This window comes from Carettochelys insculpta, chromosome 7, assembly GCF_033958435.1.
Source record: "Carettochelys insculpta isolate YL-2023 chromosome 7, ASM3395843v1, whole genome shotgun sequence".
NCBI lineage: Eukaryota > Metazoa > Chordata > Testudines > Carettochelyidae > Carettochelys > Carettochelys insculpta.
Window position 1 is genome coordinate 63,580,579 of NC_134143.1, and position 18,198 is coordinate 63,598,776.

Sequence of the window (18,198 nt, forward strand, 5' to 3'; positions counted from 1 at the left end):
TTCAAAGCAACCTTCATAAGTGAATATTAAGGAAAGGCCAAACCAAACCAAATCGTTGGGCCTCTCTTTGCAGGTGTTAGCCAATGGAAACTTTGTGAGATATCTCCAAAGTTACCTGCACTCTGACAAGAAGGATGAGTTTCTTTCTATAACACAGTAAACTTTTTCATATCTGGCATTCTGTTATCCAGAACTCTCAAATAACTGGCATTTTAACCATAAGTAAATTTTAGTTACATTTTCTATAAGCACAGTATACGTTTTTGTTTGTTTCTCAATACCTAATCTTGTTTTTCTTTAGTGTTATACATTGCTTGGTATACATCTCTATAATCCAGAATATTTGAATATCCAGCAACCTCCCAGTCCTGGGGCTGACGGATGTGAAAGAGTTTACTTCATTAAGTCTACATTATGGGCACGGCTTGTCAGATCCCTTTGCCTCCCAAATTTCTCCTTCCTGGGGGATGGAGTCAGCTAATGTAGATCTGGTCCTATGACTTCCCATCTTAATCACTCTTTCTCAAAGATAAACCCTTCACTGAAGAATGATTTGGTGACCATCACCTAGGGAGAATGAACAGGGCTGAGGGAAAGGACTGCCTTAGGGTGTTCTATCTACGTACGGAAGCCAAGCCATGGCCTTGGAGTTTGCCCCCTCTTCTTTCCAATATTCTCAGATGATGGAGTCTCCCAGCTCAAGTCCAGTTGTTGTGGCCGACTTCCTATCTACCACATAGAAGGCAACGATGCAGCAAGGAAAAAGGTGTTTCCTAGAGCATCTCTTACCTGCAAGAACCCATCCTCCCACCAGATTCAAGGCTGACTGGAGTAATCTCAGCAGACCTGTGCAGCTCCAGCAGGGGTGTGGTAAGGACAAGAGAACTTTGGGTAGCAGAACGTGAGAGCTTGCCTCCACCAGCCAGGCCTACATTTCTGATAGGGAGAGTCCTTGACATTCAGGACAGTGGGGAGCTCAGTCTGCCATAGAGATAGTACCTGCCACAGCCCACAGCCTGTGTTGCTCAGAAGTCCAAGGGTATACCATATGGAGCTGGCTCTGTGCCTGGAGGCCTTAGAGATGCTCATTGTGCATTGCCCACATTGGACTTGATCCTGCTGCCACTATGACAGACTTCACTGGGAGCAGGATCTGGCCCATGGCACACACTTTTGTGCTGAGTTCACAGTTCCCTAGGCTTTACAATCACGGGACAGATGCTGACTGTTACATGGCTGATTATATGATCATTTAAAACGCCTTCATGAGGATTAAGAATTACATAACAACTGCCCGAGCATTACAAGATGTAATCGTTAAACCTCAGTGATATTCCAAATAATAAATCAAAATGCAGTTTTGTTTGTTACCGGTTGTGGGTGAGCTGAAATGGCTCTGCACAGATGGGCAATTAGAAGCGAGGAAGAGACCTGAATACAAAATGTTAGTGCTTCCTGCATGAAAGCATTCCCAGACGGTGCAGAATGGGAAGTCGGGGCCAGATCCTCAAAGGTACCTGGGCACCTAACTTACATTGATTTCATTGGTTGTTAGGAGCCTAGGTACCTTTGAGGACATGGGTCTGGGCTCCATTCTACACCAGCAAATGGAAAGAAGCTGGTTAATGGAGTCAGAAAAGAGTCCATTTTATACCCCCAAAAAACAAGCGTAGGGAGTGACACTTTGGTTATTAATTTTGTAGTCCACCAACAAAACTGTGCCCAAAGCCTGGCACTGACATCAGTCTACCCTTCAGAATGACGGGGGTTTGCAAAGCCAAGCTACCAACAGACATAATCAAACTCTCTCTGACTTCAGGACCTTAGAGATGTGACTGAGTGGCAGAACAGGGCCCATTGTATGTGTTTAGAAACCTTCATCTTAACAGTCATGCTCAGTTCCATAAGAGAAAGTCTTGCCTGGGTTTTATTTGACTGTCTTGTTCTTTAAAAAACCGTCATGATATTTATGATATGGAAAAGCTGCTGTAAATGGCTGTTTTCCTTGATTCTGGTTAATTTCTTGTGGCATTCTTCCCCTTGAGAAATTACCAAAACAGGGCTATTACCAGGGCTATACTTTTAAAAAGGAAGTGAATAGTAATTGCTTTAACGTATACAGAGTAAATTGTGACTCCTATTCCAATTCTGGTATTACACAGTAGTTTTCTGGAATTCTCACAGCATATTCTCTCTGTCACCATGTTAATGAGCCATAACTTAGAGTCTTCAGTGTGTCTGAAAGTGAAATAAAAGCAACTGGTTTTAATTCATAACATGCAACTGGGACATTTTTTTGACTTTCGTCCTGTGTTTAGACTGTAAGCTTTCTGGGTGGGGACTGTCATTTTATTACTGTGTACCTACAAATCTTGGCACATCAAGTCTACCTAACTCGTAGGCTTGCGAGCCTAAACTCCTGCCAGTGCCACAACATCCATGCTGCTATTAGCTAGCTAACTCATAGCTTCTCTAGCACCAGGCTATCTACTGGGCAGGAAGGCTCACTTCCAGCTGCAGCATGGCCAGTGAGGGCCAGATTTTTAAACATAATTAGGTGCCTAAAGATGCAGGTTGGGGGGATTTATAGAATCTACTTAGATAAGCAGATTAGGCATGCAAAGTGCCATGTCTACATTGCAGAGAAACAATTGTAGCTGGCCTACGCCAGCTGACTCCTTTTCCCAGTGCTGAGGAGCTGTAAAACTGCAGTGTAGACTTCCAGGCTCAGATACCAGCCAGATCTCTGGGACCTTCCCATCTCCTAAATCTGAGCTCCAACCCAACCCAGGAAATCTACACTGACGTTAAACAGCCCTGGAGCTTGAGTTAGCTAGCTTGCACCATCTGCAGGTATCTAACTGCTGCATAGATGTACCCAGTGAAAACTGCAGTGTTAGGTCCAAAATGATGGATGAAGAGAAAAGAAAAAAAGCTTGTCAGGGGCGGTTATATGTCAGGTGCACAGATGTCAGGATGGCAGGATTGTGTTGCTGTTTCTGTGTCCGATTGTAAGTTCTTCGAGGACGGGCCTTGTCTTACTTGTTTAGGAAAACACTGTGACCGTTCAAACGGAAGCGAATGGGAGCCCTCCATTTTGAAAGACAGGAGAACACCGAAAGCAGTTCAGTTATGGTGTGTCACTAGTGCAGCCCTGCAAATGGCTAAAAAGTCCCCTTCTCATCAAGTGACCCTCCTTGGCGCAGACGGTACAGACATATGAGGCAGTGCCAGAAAGAGAACTCTGGCTTGCTGAGCTTTCCTCCTTGCTTGCTAGAGTTCTAGGTACATAATTATTAACAATGAGCAGGAAACTAATTAGAAATGAGCCCAAATCAGCCCCCTGGAGCTGAACCTCCCAAAGCTCTACCAATGTTCAGATCACAAGCCAAACTCTGCAGGCTATTTGTGAAACTGAATATGGCCAAACAGCCTGCTAGGCAAATTGTTGGTTTGCAAAGTGAATCTCTGTGTTAAGTTGTCAGTTAAATAATAAGACCCAGGAATATGTGTGACAGTTTACATAACAAATGCAATCATGATACAGTTCAAAGCAGGCACAGTTCTGTAACTTGTGTTAGCAGTAATGCCTTGGAGTCTTACAAAAGTATCCATTCTTACTTGCCTTGTAACTCGTGTAATCATTTATACCTGACAAAAAACAGGTGTGAAACATTAGTAGGTCAAAATTCTCCACTAAATTTCACTGGCTGCATCACTTATACATCCACTTTGCACAAATGTAAATGCCAACACAAGGCAAAAGGCACCGGCAAATTGGGCTCATTTACTTTAGTGGGACTATGTAAAGCGAGTAATGGCCTCGGACTCAGGCCCAGTGTCAGGATATTATCCAACTCCCATGAAATTCAAAGGAAAGCCAAACTTAGGTTTCATAACCACGAGCCCTTTGTGCTTTCAGGAGGAACAATATAAATATTCAGAGGCAGTGGAAATTAGCGGCTTTGTTGAAACAGTTTGCTGAATGAGATAATGTGCATGCTCCCAGGCACTGCTATGACAGCCTCCTGGCTGAAGAAGTGAGGTTATCAGTGCTGTTCTAGTTCATTTTAGAATTAACATAAATTGCTAAGGAGTATTTTCAATCTAAAGGCCACAAATCACATCTTCCATGAGTGGGATGACTCCAGGGAAGTCAACTGAGCACCAGTGATTTATAACGGCTGAGAATCTGGCTCAGAGTATTTTCTATTAATGTGCGTTAGAGGTGGGGAACATTTAGGAAGTGTTGGGATTCACTCCAACTGTTTATCTGCTTACAGAAAAGAGTTTAACCAGTTGAGAGAATACAGAAGGGATAATACTCTCTAGGTTTTAGAGCAGAGTTCCATGTAAGCTGAGCATTTGGGCAGTGACCCAGGACAGATTCAGGTGCCACTCAGATGATTAGCAGAGCCTTCACAGCCAACAACAGGTGTTCATACTGGTGGTACACATCCACTCATACCTCAGTGCATATAACAAAGCTTATTCTGCACATGAATGGGAAAAGAAGAGTCATTTCTATACAGTAAACCCTCAGTTTAACGGACTAATAGGGGAGAAGGGGTGTCCATTAATGCCAAAAGTCCATTATACCCAAATGGTTAAACTGTATGATGATGCACTGACCTTCCCAGCCCATCGCTCACTCCTGTCTGCTGCCCCCCATCTTCCCTTCCTTCCTCCTGCTCCAGTCTTCTCTTCACACCTCCATCTCCCTCTCCCAATTACCAGGAGAGGAGCTGAATGCCGGCCTGGCTCCTTCCACCTCCTGCACCCCTCAGCACTGCAGTTCCTCCAGCCCCTGACTCCAAGCTGCCTGTGCAAAGGTAGAGTGTGGCCACCCTCAGCATGCCAGTGAGCAGCAGCCTCTGACACCATGGCTGCTGCTCAGCACCATTGCAGGCAGTGGTGGCTGGGTGCTGACATGCTCCACGCACACAGGGCTGTGGGAGGAGAGCTCCTGCACCCTGCTGCAGCCCCCTCCCCCTGCTCCTCTGGCCCTGGTGGCTGCAGCTGCTGCAGTGGCCCCTCCAGCCCCAGCCTCTCCAGCAGCTCCTCCAGTGCTGGCAGTGGTTCTGGTGAGTCTCCAGCATTTACTTAAGAGGGCTGGGAGGACTGGCAGACACTGTCTGCTATATCTGAAGTCCATTATAATGGGGTCTGTTAAATTGAGGGTTTACTCTAGTCATCTATTTCATATCTACACAGCCTCCAACAGATTCATCTCTGTTAAAATCTACTGAACTTTTTTCATAGGGGTTATTATTTTGGAAGGAAACTGTAACATCCAGCCAGTACACAGCATGCTGTTATCATAGCCTCTGTTACGGTTGCTTGAGAGGTTCACCCTCTGGCTTTGCAGCCTGGTATTACATTGTTTATTTGACACCCCCTTTCTCCCCCAGTCACTTTCTCTGACACAGTTTAACAGCCCAAGGTTGTTAAATTAGGTTAGTGAAGCTCCTGTTGTTATCATGGCTGTTTCTGATTAGACTAACAGACAGGTGGACATCTATGTGAAATAAATGAATTCTTGTATAAGGCAATCAGAGCAAGTTTGCTGTTGCTCTTATGTTATTCATGATTATTTACATAAAGAAGAAAAACAATGCTTACTTCCTCCTAAGACATTTTGGAATCTGGCACCCTCTGAATGCAAATCAGTGATGTACATTAAAAATAATTCTGTAGGACAGGGTGCTTAGCATTATTTCGGGAGCTTGCATTACTGATTTTTTCAAACTGAAAATTTTGACCAACAGGAGTGAAACCAAAATAACATGGAGGGCATGTGTACATGTGCACGGGAATTTACTTAATTACAGTTGTTGATATGGCTGATGTAGCAGAACTATTTTTAGGTATAATCCTTCAAACAGGACATGTCTTCTCCTTTCTTAACAGTACAAAGCTGGCTGCTAGTTAAATGATAATAGTTTTCCATCATCCCACCTAACAGAGACCAATAAACAAAACACCTGTTATTTTAGGTACATGGCATCCTTGGTTGTTTAGCAGTTAATATTTTCCTTGGATGCTTTTAATGGGACTAATTGCTTCAGCTTCATTAGTAAAGGTCATTTACTGTTGGTGACAATGGACCTTTCTGGAGCCATTGCTTAGGAGCTCTCATAAAAGATTAGATTATACGGGTCAAGTTTTAACTCCAGTGGCTTTGTATGAGCACGGATGAGGCTAGAATCTGGCCTGAAGAATGTGATGTGATGTTAACTCATGACTGCACAGTTTCCATTGCTGCATTTTGATATATTACAGGGGAAAAGTAAGTGCCTTCCGCCAGATAGGAAATAACAATAAATTAGGAACGTGTGCACAACAAGGGAGCTTTTAAACCAGTCTACTAACTTGCACAATAAAAACATAAAAGTTATAAATAAAACTTCAACTTCAGAACAGGCTTGGAAAAAAGATAAGCAAGTTGTCTTCTATATCTGAATACACTTGCATGCCAAACAAAGGAGATGGTATTTGCTACAGAGATAGTGAGTGCTGTCAGAAACAAACTACTTTATCCTCTTGAATTCTTTGCATGTTGTGAACAATACTAAGATCTAATTCTCATACTTACTGTATCAGATTTAAAAAGAATTAGGAGTCCCATAGCACCTTGGAGACTAACAGACTTTCTTCATACATGTGCACACCACATCTTGCTATCTGTAAGGTTATCACGCTACTTCCTTTTTTACACTGGTGTAGGTGAGTCAGGTGTCAGCCATTCAGGTTGTTGGGTCGATTATCTTTATTGACTATTTAAGAGTTAAACATACAAGCTTTCAGCCAATTAGAGCCTTTCCTAGTTTTAAAACAGCAGTATCTACTTATATCTTACCTATCCGGTCATTTCTGATAGGCTGAAACACAATGACCAACTCCTGATCAGTTTACTTGCACACGATACCATTGCAGGCATGAAACTGCAGTGACTTTGAGGGTGTTACAATAATCAAGGAGGCATGTGGCCCAACGTATTTGGCCAGGTAAAGCAATCTGAAAAGGTTTTTGTTCTAAATCTGCCATCTAAGATCCCAGTTCAGTAAAGTACACCATTGTATACTTAACTTTAAGTGCATAAACAGACCCATTGATTTCAGTGAGATGACTCAGGTGCTAAAAGTAAAGAATACGCTAAACTGCTTTTACTGGTCTATTGGGCAGAATCTTTTCTGCAATGGTAGAATAGCAAATAGTCACTTTTATGTCATCATGTATAAAACCATCACATCTGATATTAGTCAGCTGGAGTCCAATTTTTCCCTTTCTACTGACTTTTCTGGAGAGCAGGGGTACAACTGCAGGCAGAACTGGACTTAAATACACCCATTATTAGGCCACGATAAGGGAACATGTTTCATTTGGTAGCTGACCTGTCTTCACCTTGACATTTAGGTAGCCTGTTTCACTTGCTAGGGGGAAATTATTAATTGTAATTCAAGTCTTAATGCCAATGCAGTCAATGAGAAAACTACTTTCTAAAGGCTCTTTAATCTGGTCCTGCACAGAAAAGCATTATTTTCCTGTAATATTAAAAGTACTTTGTATAAAGATGGACCCTGATATTTTAAGCATTAGGACTTGTCTTGTTGCTTGAAGAACTGATTTTCAAAAAGTCTCCCACGCTGCTGGTTGCTAAGTCACTATACCTCAGGGTGCACTGGAACTAAAAATGGTCTCACTTTTATTTTGCATGCCAGATTTGAGAAGGGTTTTACAATACCTAGGAGTCTGGGCTTCCTTTTTGCTTCGTGTGCCATGATCATTACTCCAAATTAAGCTACCCTAATTAAACGCACCATTATGATCGATGTAAAAATATTGCATTGTGACAAAGGTTCTATGTTCAAGACTTACATTAAAAATCTGATGAAGTGGGTCTTTGCTCACAAAAGCTTATGCTCCAAAAAATCTGTTAGTCTATAAGGTGCCACGGGACTTCTTGTTTTTATTAAAAATCTGAATATGCCACCTTACAGAAAATCTACCTTTTTTAAGCCAGTCAACTAACTTATATGATATAGGGACTGATCCAAAGCCCACTGAAGTTAACAGAAAAGATCCACTTGAATGCTCCTTAGATGTAATCCACAGAGTGGAAACCACTGACAGGCCTGATCCTGCACCCTTTAAAGACAAGGGCAATACCCTATTGATTCCAGTGTGCGCAGGATCAAACTCACAGTGCATGTAGCTGTAACGTCATTCTATGTTGCAGTAGAATATAAGTCCAAAATTGTTTCAGATAATCTCCAGTTATGTGCCTTGAACTCAGTGCAAACCTACCCAGACTTCAGAAGCAATAGGTTTTGGCCCCTACAGAACAGAGACTTGATCCTGCTTTCTCTGAAATCAAGGACAAAAGTCATTGGGTCAGGCCCCTTCCATACAAAGTGCAATTATTTTAAGAGGTTCGTTGACTTCATGACAGAATATAATGCATAAGCTTTTTATTAGACAGTTTTCAGCTTTCAGACCACTAGAATGATATAGTTTTACACATCTGAATAGTATCAAAACAAAAAGCAGACAAGTAGCATCTTAAAGACTGCTTTTTGTTTTGACAGTGTATAGACTAGCATGGCTCCCTCTCTGTTAACTATCTGAATAGTAGGTGTCCTGACTCCCAATCTCGTACACTTAACAGTAAAGATCGGTAAAACCATTTCAGCATTGTAAAGAAAACTAGCACATTCAAAATTAAGCTGGAAACACCTTGTTTTGATCATCAGTTTAAGGGAAATGACCATCTCTCACTGTAACAGGAACACAACCTTGTTTGGTCTAGAAAGCATATTTTTACACAATGCTGTGTCAGGAAATGCCAGGAGACAGGCCTTTAATATGATCCATACTTCAGAGTAAAACAAACTTTGTTCTTTCAATTCTAACTGGGGATCACTTTAGAACCTACAGAGAAACAGCGTACAGTTCATAGGCTGCTAGTGATGCAATGACATTTATTGCACATAGACCGATTACTTACACAGTAGTAAATTGCACCGGAGTATAAATATGCTATAAAACACACAGCAGGAAAATGGAAAAGACACACAGGTGCACAAATAACAGCAGATTCTTGTGAGCACTGGGACATAAAATAAAAATAATAAAAAGACCCTTAATATACTTTAATTATAATATAGATACATTTACAGTACCTTGATAAAATATTTCAAAAGTAACTCAGTAAAACTGTAACATAGCTGACGAGAACAGAAATAGATTTGGGACTTGATGTTATTTAACTCCAGTTTCATTTGTAATAATTTGTGTGTGCAAGAAACATCTTCAATTCACTTTACAATTCTCAACACTGCAAAAATGCCTGTTGCCTTTTTTAATATGCAGTAATTCTTTTATACAAGGAATTAATTTTTACAGGTCTTCTTTAATGACAATGAACAAACTGTAAAGGATTGAATGTCTGGGGTCTGTTTTTGAAGAAAATACTAATAGTGATATATAAATAAGCTGTTTAATATAAACATGTCTTTATTTTTCCCCTGTACAATATGCACAGTTTGAGGTAGAAGTTTCTCAGCCTGATTGCTATTGTCTGTCAAGGGAAGATAAGCACAAAAAGTCAGCCGTTTGCTGAGGCAGAAGAATAAAGCAGAAGAGGGTTGCTTGAAATACAAGTATATCAATGTTCAATATTATTTATTTTTTATTCTTGTCTACTTTAGATAATGGGGGGGTCGCAGCTACCAAGACCTTCAAATAAAACTTTGCAGAATACAAATACACTTTCAAAAGGGACTTTTAACCAGATTTGCAAACATGCTGAGCACCTGCAGCTCTCAGAGACTTCAATAAGACTTTTCAGCAAACAGCACTTATTAAAAGCAGACTCTTTTCCTGTGCATGGGGCTATTGCTGCTGCTCCCAGAAGTAGGAACCAGGGCAGCTGATTGTCCAAAACTTTGAAGCCAATTTACTAACATTCATCCTGCTAACACTGACAGCATCAGCAAATGTCCAATACTTCAATGTTTCAGGATCAGGCCCCTGCAATTGTAGTTCTTCAAAAAACTTAACCTATATTCGTACTTCCTTTTGAAATTATTTCCACTAGCCACCAACATCTAGCCGCTCCCAACAAGAGAATAACAATTCAAAAGGGTTGGAGAAAGTTTGTTAACTTCCTTTGTTCAGTGGTCAGTGGCTTCCCCTTTTTACTTCAGATGAGGTATGCTGCATACAAGTTCACCTGCTTTTAGTTTCAAGTAACACAGATTCCCTCAGCTAAGAGAGATACGTTTGGTTTGGTATTTATTAACTAGGCTCCTGGTAATTTTTTTTTCTTTTTGCTGCCATTCATTTCCCTGCTTATCTTTCTTTATGCTCAGCATCCAGTGCACACATCCCTCTGCCCCCAAAGCTCAACTCACCCCCTAGTCTTATACCTTGGATTCCGAATAGGAAGTTTTGCTATTCCTCTCTTCCAGGCTGGAGTCACTGCCTCCCTGTGTGCCCCCATTGCAATCGGACCATGTCCCTCCTAGGCTGCGCTCGGGTGTGCCCAAAGTGTTGATGAAGTTCCCTGGGTACTGGGAGAGATCTCCACCACTGGCGTGCAGCCGCCTGTCAGCTTTCCTGGGACAGCAGAGCAGCCTCTTGAAGGCTTTGCAGAAGTCAGGGCTGCGGCAGTAGATGATGGGGTTGAAAGCTGAGTTGGCATAGCCCAGCCAGTTGAAGAAGACAAAAAGCTGGTCTGGCACCAGGTCCCTGTTGAAGACCTTGACCACATTGACCAGGAAGAAGGGAAGCCAGCAGAGGGTGAAGACCCCCATGATGATGCCCAAGGTTTTGAGGGCCTTTTGCTCCTTCAAGGCCAGGATTTTGGAGGTCCTTCGCCTGCTGGCTCTGCCATTGCCCAGGATGGGCTGGTGGTGTGGTTGGGCTGGGGCAGGCAGCTGGGGGTGGCTGCAATAGAACCGGCCCTCACACCTGTCGATCTTCCTCATTTGCTCCTTGGCCTCCCGGTAGACTCGGATGTACACGAAGATCATGATGAGAAGGGGGATGTAGAAGGAGATAATGGAGGAGGCGATGGCATAGGCCCTGTTGGTGACAAAGTTGCAGCAGCTGGGGTCCTGGTAGCAATGCAGAGCCTGAGGATCACCATCCCGCCACCAGTGCATCATGATGGGCAGGAAGGAGACCAGAGCAGAGATGGCCCAGACGGTGCAGATGATGCCCTTGGCCCGGACCTTGGTCATGAGGCTCTGGTAGCGGAAGGGCCAGGTGATGGCCAGGTAGCGGTCAATGGCGATGACGCACAGGGTCTCAATGCTGGCCGTCACGCACAGCACGTCCAGCGAGGTCCAGCACTCGCACAGGAAGGAGCCCCAGAGCCAGCGGCCCTGCACCACCAGCGTGGCCCCGAAGGGCACCACCAGCGAGCCCATAACCAGGTCAGCGCAGGCCAGCGAGCTGATGAAGAGGTTGGTGAGGGTCTGCAGCCGTGGCGTGCACCCGATGGCCGCGATCACCAGCCCATTGCCCACCACGATGAGCAGCACCAGCAGGGCCATCAGCAGGCCCATGCCCACCGCCCACGGGTGGGGCAGCGCCGCCGGGGAGGCCAGGGTGGAGGCGCTGCTGGGGGGCACGGGCGGCGGGGAGCTGGAGAGGTTGGGGGGGCTGCAATCGGGGCCGAGCCATCCCTCTCCCATGGCTGGGGCGGCTCAGGGCAGCCGGGCGGGAGGCATGAAGGCGAAGCGGACGAGCTCCCTGCCGCCGCAGCCGCAGCCGCCGGAGCGATCTCCCGGCCGCTGCAGCTGCGCCGCGGCTGCCGCATGTTTCTGAGCGCCCCGCCGCGGGCTCTGCGCCCGGCGCCCCGCCCCGTCCCTACGCGTCAGCGGCTGCGCAGCCAATGGCTAGGGGCAGCGCCCCCCCCGCACCTCTCCTGCTCCGCGCCGCCCGGGACCTGGCTCGCTCCCTGCTTGCCCGCGCCGTAGAGGCACCGCTGCGCGCTGCCCCGGCCGGCAGGGTGAGGACGGGGCCGCCCAGCCCCGGCTCTGCTTGGCCCAGGGGCGAGCAAACTTTGGACACCCGGCCTCAAGTTTCGTCCCTGCAATTAGCAGCTCTCCCCGCTCCCACCTGTGTCACGTCATCCAAACCCACGGGAACGTGGGTATCTTCCTAGGGGGCGGGCGGGGCCCCCCTGTGGCAGCTGCAAGGAAGTAAGGGTGTGGAAAGTGAACGCTTCCTTAGGGGGCAGACCCTGGGGAGCCCCACGCCTGAGAGCAGAGCGGGAGCCTGTTAGTCTGTATTCTGGCAGAACAAGCCGGCAGACGTGGAGCGGTCTAAGGACCAACAGCCCATCACCGGATGGATCGTGTTGTTAGTCTTTCAAAGTGCTCCATTTCTGCTGGCTTGCTCACGTGAGGACACTCAGGTATTGCCACATTTTTAATGAGCCGGGCCAGCTGAGAGCCAGCAGCCGACTCTGCTGTACTTCCCCTTTAGAAATGTCATGCTCCCCCCGCCCCCCACAACCCTCAGGGGACCTGCCCCCCGCCCCACTTTGCACACCCCTGGCTTAGCCCACCACCATGACTACTGCAGCCGTGACTGAGCAAACCCAGCTGGCTAATCGGAACATAGGCTGCTCTTGCTGTGGTGCAAGACTGTACTAAGGAGAGGCTGCAGGCCAACTTTAAGACGCAGAGGCCCAGATAAGTTCAAAAAAGGGTTATCTCTCTTTTGGGCTCTCCTGCTCCTGCCACGCTGGAGGCTCAAACCATGGCAGTCAGCAGCTGAGATGCTGTACAGCACCTTGCCTGTGTTTTGTGTAGCCAAGCTAGCTGGAAAGTGTGGTCAGGTACAGCTGTACTACCCCCCAGTTAGATGTGTGGTGACTCACGGTAGTACTCCAGAGAGCTTCCTTCTCCCATTCCCATGGCCCTGCCAACGTTTAGCTGCTAAACAAGGCGTCCTCCCTGTACCCTCTCTCCCCGCAGGTATCAGTCATCCGTGGGGTAGGTCCTCATGAATAAACCTGTATTGAAATAACACAGTGGCTTGGGGCCCAATCCAAACTCCTGTCAAGTCAAGAAAAGGCTTCCATTGACTGCATGGGGCTTTGGATCATGTCCTTTTTCACTCACCACCCAAACGCTAAGCTGAGTGGCTGCTAACTCCCCTGGAATGGCTGATATCATCAACATCTAAAGCTGAAGCAAGAATGCAATTCCCTGCATTGCTTTTGCTTTTAAGTCATGGCACTAACCCTCTCAGAGGAAACACAGACCTCAGAATCCATGACTCACAGCTCCTTACATGGGCCAGCATTGCGCATAAGTATTAAATATCTGTGCAACGCTCTGGAAATGTTGCTTACTTGTGAGTGTCAAGAGTTATTGTTGTTGAATAATAAGAAAACCCTTTGCTAAAAACAGAGATCTTTTTATCTCCCCCCAAATATTTATATGTTGATTTTAGCTTTGAGGGACAGATATGGTAGGAGTGAAGGACAAAGTAACAAATAGGGAGCAATCCCTTCTGCCATGGCAGATCACCTTTGAAAACCGTGCAAGCTATTGATAGTCTGCAACTCAGCATGGCCAAGGAGAGGGCACAAGCAGACTCAGTACTCCTGCTTCATAGCAGGCCTTAGCACAGCGCTCCGCTGGCATGGGCTAGACTGACTGAATCAGGATTCCTTCTAATTTTTTCCATCCATGGGCAGCATAAATTCTGTTATGTGCACAGAGACATATGGCAATGTGCATCACCAATAGAAACATATGCTGCCAGCAGCGGGTTCTGTGGGCACTCTGCTTATCAGTTGGGAGGCACCAGGATCTCTTCTGTGTGGCCGCTCAAATGCTCAGCTTACAGGGAGCACTGGTCTGAATACAAATATTTGATCTACCCCACTGTAGAACCTGTTGTTGTAGTTCATAAAAGCTACGTCTACACATGTATGCTACATCGAAATAGCTTATCTTGATGTAGTGACATCAAAATAAGCTATTTCGATGAATAGCGTCACACGTCCTCCAGGGCTGGTGCCATCGACGTTCAACGTCGACGTTGGGCAGCACCACATCGAAGTAGGCCCTGCAGGGGAGCGTGTACACGCCAAAGTGGCCCACATCAAAATAAGGGTGACAGGAACAGCTGCAGACAGGGTCACAGGGCAGACTAGCACTTCCGGGGCAACAGCTAGCCACTCCCTTAAAGGGCCCCTCCCAGACACACTCAGCCTGCACAGCACACGGTCTGCAGAGCCACAGGCATGCACACCTCGTCGAAGCAGTATGGACCCCCAGCAGCAGCAGCAGCAGCAGCAGCAGCAGCCAGAGGTCCACACACCCGCCCCTGCAGGAGCAGTGCTTGCCCTGCTCAATGCTATGCAGGAGGCAGCTGACCACCTTGTATTCGCAGAAGAGGAGCTGCCCCCGGGGAGGAGGAAGCAGCCCCAGACCTTGCTGCCCTCCAAACCACCCCCCCCGCCGCATATGCCGCCGGCTGTGGAGCTACCCCACGAGCACTGACTGGTGGGAGCGGCTGGTGCTCAGTGAGTGGGACAACGAGCGCTGGCTCCAGAACTTTCGCATGAGCCGGCAGACATTCCTGGAGCTCTGCCAGTGGCTCACCCCCGCACTGAGGCACCAGGACACCTCCATGTGGCATGCCCTCACAGTCGAGAAACGGGTTGGCATTGCTGTCTGTTAGCTGGCCACTCCAGACAGCTACTGATCTGTGGGGCAGCAGTTTGGCGTGGGCAAGGCCACCGTCAGGGCTGTCCTCATGGAGGTAAGAGGACCCTGGGGTGGAGGGCAGCCCTGGGGTGGAGGGCCAGACACACCCTGCACACCCCTCACTGGTGCTCTCCCATGTCCTTCCCCTTCAGGTCGTCCGCGCCATCAATGCCCAGCTCCTCCACAGGCTCGTGCGGCTTGGGGACCTGGATGCTGCCATCGCGGGGTTTGCCATCCTGGGCTTCCCAAATTGCTTTTGGGCTCTGGATGGGACCCATATCCCCATCCGTGCTCCAGAGCACAGCGGAGGATGCTTCCTGAACAGGAAGGGCTACCATTCTGTGGTCCTCCAGGCCTTGGTGGACAGCCGGGGCCGCTTCCTGGACATTTATGTTGGCTGGCCTGGCAGCACCCACGACGCCCGGGTGTTCAGGAATTCGGGCCTGTGCCGCCGGCTGGAGGCGGGGACCTACATCCCCCAGCGGGAGATCCCTGTGGGGGACACCACCATGCCCCTCTGCGTCGTCGCAGGCGCAGTGTACCCCCTCCGGCCCTGGCTCATGCACCCTTACACGGGCCATCTCTCAGCCAGCCAGGAGCACTTCAACACGCGCTTGAACCATGCGCGCCAGGTGGTTGAGCGCACTTTTGGCTGCCTCAAAGGGTGCTGGAGGTGTCTCCTCACCCGATTGGATGCAGGCCCCACCAACATCCCCCAGGTCGTGGGCGTGTGCAGCACACTCCACAACCTGGTCGAGAGCAAGGGGGAGGCATTCTTCCAGGGCTGGGCTGTGGAGGCTGGCAGGGCTGATGTGCAGCCACCTGCTGCCCCCAGTCGCCAGGTGGATCCTGAGGGGATCTGGGTCCGGGAGGCCCTGTGGGCCCATTTTGACCAGGTCACGGGGTGAACGCTGGCAGGCCCCCCACTGCACCCCCCCATCCTCCACAACACTTCCTGCCCCCATGCCCACACCACAGAGCACCCAAAAGCACCCCCCCCCACTTTTCTTGGAAATAAAAATGGACCTGTTGTTTTTGAAACCAAAAAACAGTGAATTCTATTATTATTAATACAAAAAATATATATATATAGTAAGAACAAAAGGGGGGAACTATTTACATGGGGGGGCAGGTACCATAAAAGAACAGGGGTCTAACAAAAACTATATACAAATATATATGATGGGGGATATGTACATAGGGGGAGGGGGGGCCACGTCCTGGGCCCCGCACCCCTCTACTGTCCGGCACCCAGGGTTGGAGGGCGTGACACTCGCCTCGGCCTGAGCCCTGGCCGAGGCTGGCTGGGGCCAGTCGAACTGACAGGTACGGCCGGTGGGTGTCAGCAGGCCCCAGGTCCCCCTCAGCGGAAGGCCCCAGGGTGGTGGACGGCAGTGGGACGGCATTGGGAGCGGCGGGCAGAGTGGCGGGTGGCGCGGCATGGGGGGGCCAGGTATTCTGCTATGCGCTCGAATGTGCGCATGAAGGCCCCCCGTGCCTCCTGGCACCAGGCCAGCGCATGCTCCTGGAGCTCCAGCCACCGCTCCTCCACCCGCAAGCGCCGCTCTGACACCTCCAGCTGATGCCAGAGGGTCGCGAGTAGCTGGGGGTCCGTCACCATCCTCTGGTGGCTCCTCATCTGGCGGCCTCGTCCTGGGGCTGGTTGGTGCTCCGCTGAGGGGCTGGCCTGCTGCGATGGCCCCGGTGGGCTCTCTGGGACCACTGAGACCTCGCTGGCACTCTCTGGGCCCTCCGATGGTGCAGCTGCAGAACACGGGGGAAGAAGAGTGGAGACAGCCATTAGTGTGGGCCCCGACCTGTGGCCCTTGTCCCCCCACCCCTCTGCTGCTGGTTCCCCATCCCCGTCCCCGGGAGATGCTGCTGCTGCTGATGGGTGTCCCCCCCCAGGGGACCCCAGGTTCCGCTCCCCCCATCCCCAGGGATGGGGCATGGCGCTGTCCTGCTTGGGGTCAGGGACTGATGCACTCTTCTGAGGGACATGCCACTGCTGTCCTTGGGGCCATGGTCATCTGGGCATGTGGAGGGCCCTGGTCATGTCTCTCGCCCCCCCCACTTAACCCCGGGGGTGTGCACTGGGCGGGTACATACCTGACGGTCTGCTCCCACGGTCGGGGGACACCCTCTGGGCGGACGCCCTGCTGGAGCTCTGGGACGGCAGGGCAATGTGGAGCCCCCCGTCGCTGGAGGAGGATTCCCTCTCTTCCTCCTCCGGCATCCCAGGGGTGGGCTCCTGGGGGGGCCCCTGGGGTGTGGGGCTTGCCTCTGGGGCGGACTCTGTCTCCGGGGCCTGCTGGGGCTTGTCGGCCAAGGTGTCAAGAGTGGCTGGCGGGGAGGAGGTGTACCGGGGGCCCAGGATGGACCTGAGCTCCCTGTAAAAGGGGCAAGTGGCAGGGGTGGCCCCAGATCGGCTGGCCGCATCCCGGGCCCAGGCATAACCCTGCCGCAGCCCCTTAACCTTACTCCTGACGTGGTCAGGAGTGTGGGCAGGGTGACCCTGGGCAGCCAGGCCCTCGGCCAGCAGAGTGAACGCATCCACATTCCGCCTCTTGCTCTCCATTACCTGGAGCACCTCCTCCTCGCCCCAGAGCCCCAGCAGGTCCTGGATCTTGGCCTCTGTCCAGGAGGGGCCCCGCTGCCTCTTCCCAGACTGGCTGGCTGTGTGCGAGCCCTGGCTGCCCTTGGGGGGTTGCCCTGGGGGCACTTTGGGGGCTGGCGGGCAGCCATTGCAGCGGGGGTGGTGGCTCGGGGCTGCAGGGAGGAGTGCAGGCTGGCCGCGTGGCAGTGCTGCCACCTGCAAGCGCTCTCAGCTTCCTGCACAGGAACGCAGGGGGCAGGGAGCTTTAAGGGGCCACTGCACGCGGCGACCATAGAGCTCAGGGGCTGGAGAGAGCGTCTCTCAACCCCTCAGCTGATGGCCGCCATGGCAGACCCCGCTCTTTCAATGTTGTGGGACGCGGATCGGCTACACATGCCCTACTTCGACGTTCAACGTCGAAGTAGGGCGCTATTCCCATCTCCTGATGGGGATAGCGACTTCGACATCTCGCCACCTTACGTCGATTTCAACTTCAAAATAGTGCTCGCCACGTGTAGACGTGGCAGGCACTATTTCGAAGTTGGCGCGGCTACTTCGAAGTAGCCGGCAGGTGTAGACGCGGCTAAAGACTGTGTAAATGCACTGCAACCCTGTGTGTGGTTGGAGATGTTTCAGTCCTCCGCAAGCTCTAATGACCTATCACACATCTTGTTTATTCTGGCTTTGTGCAGGACTCGCAGATTCAGTCCTGGTATCTGGCTGATGGTTGGGTTCTATTTCTAGAGCCCTACATGGACACAAAATAGAGTGACCATATCTCAATGTCCCAAATATGGGGCAGGGAGATATGGGCAGAGTGGGGGGAGGGGTGGCTCCTCCTGGCTCCACCAAGCCCCAGGGAGC

At 49.5% G+C, this 18,198-nt stretch overlaps 1 protein-coding gene across 6 annotated transcripts in view; it reads right to left on the reverse strand.

The window, feature by feature from the left end:
• The window catches only part of ADRB1 (adrenoceptor beta 1), a 73,483-nt gene extending 61,104 nt beyond the window's left edge, over positions 1-12,379 (reverse strand). For 3 of the 6 annotated variants that reach the window (XR_012646182.1, XM_074999113.1, XM_074999112.1), the window contains exon 1: positions 10,431-12,379. Coding sequence is in view for 3 of the 6 variants with exons in the window: in XM_074999113.1 (XP_074855214.1) it covers positions 10,431-11,702 (1,272 nt within the window). In the remaining 3 variants the exon portion in view is untranslated. Of the gene's footprint in view, positions 1-2,178; positions 2,239-10,430 lie in introns of those variants that run through there. The other 3 variants (XR_012646184.1, XR_012646183.1, XM_074999114.1) reach the window with 2 other exon arrangements.
• Positions 12,380-18,198: the final 5,819 nt, after the last annotated feature.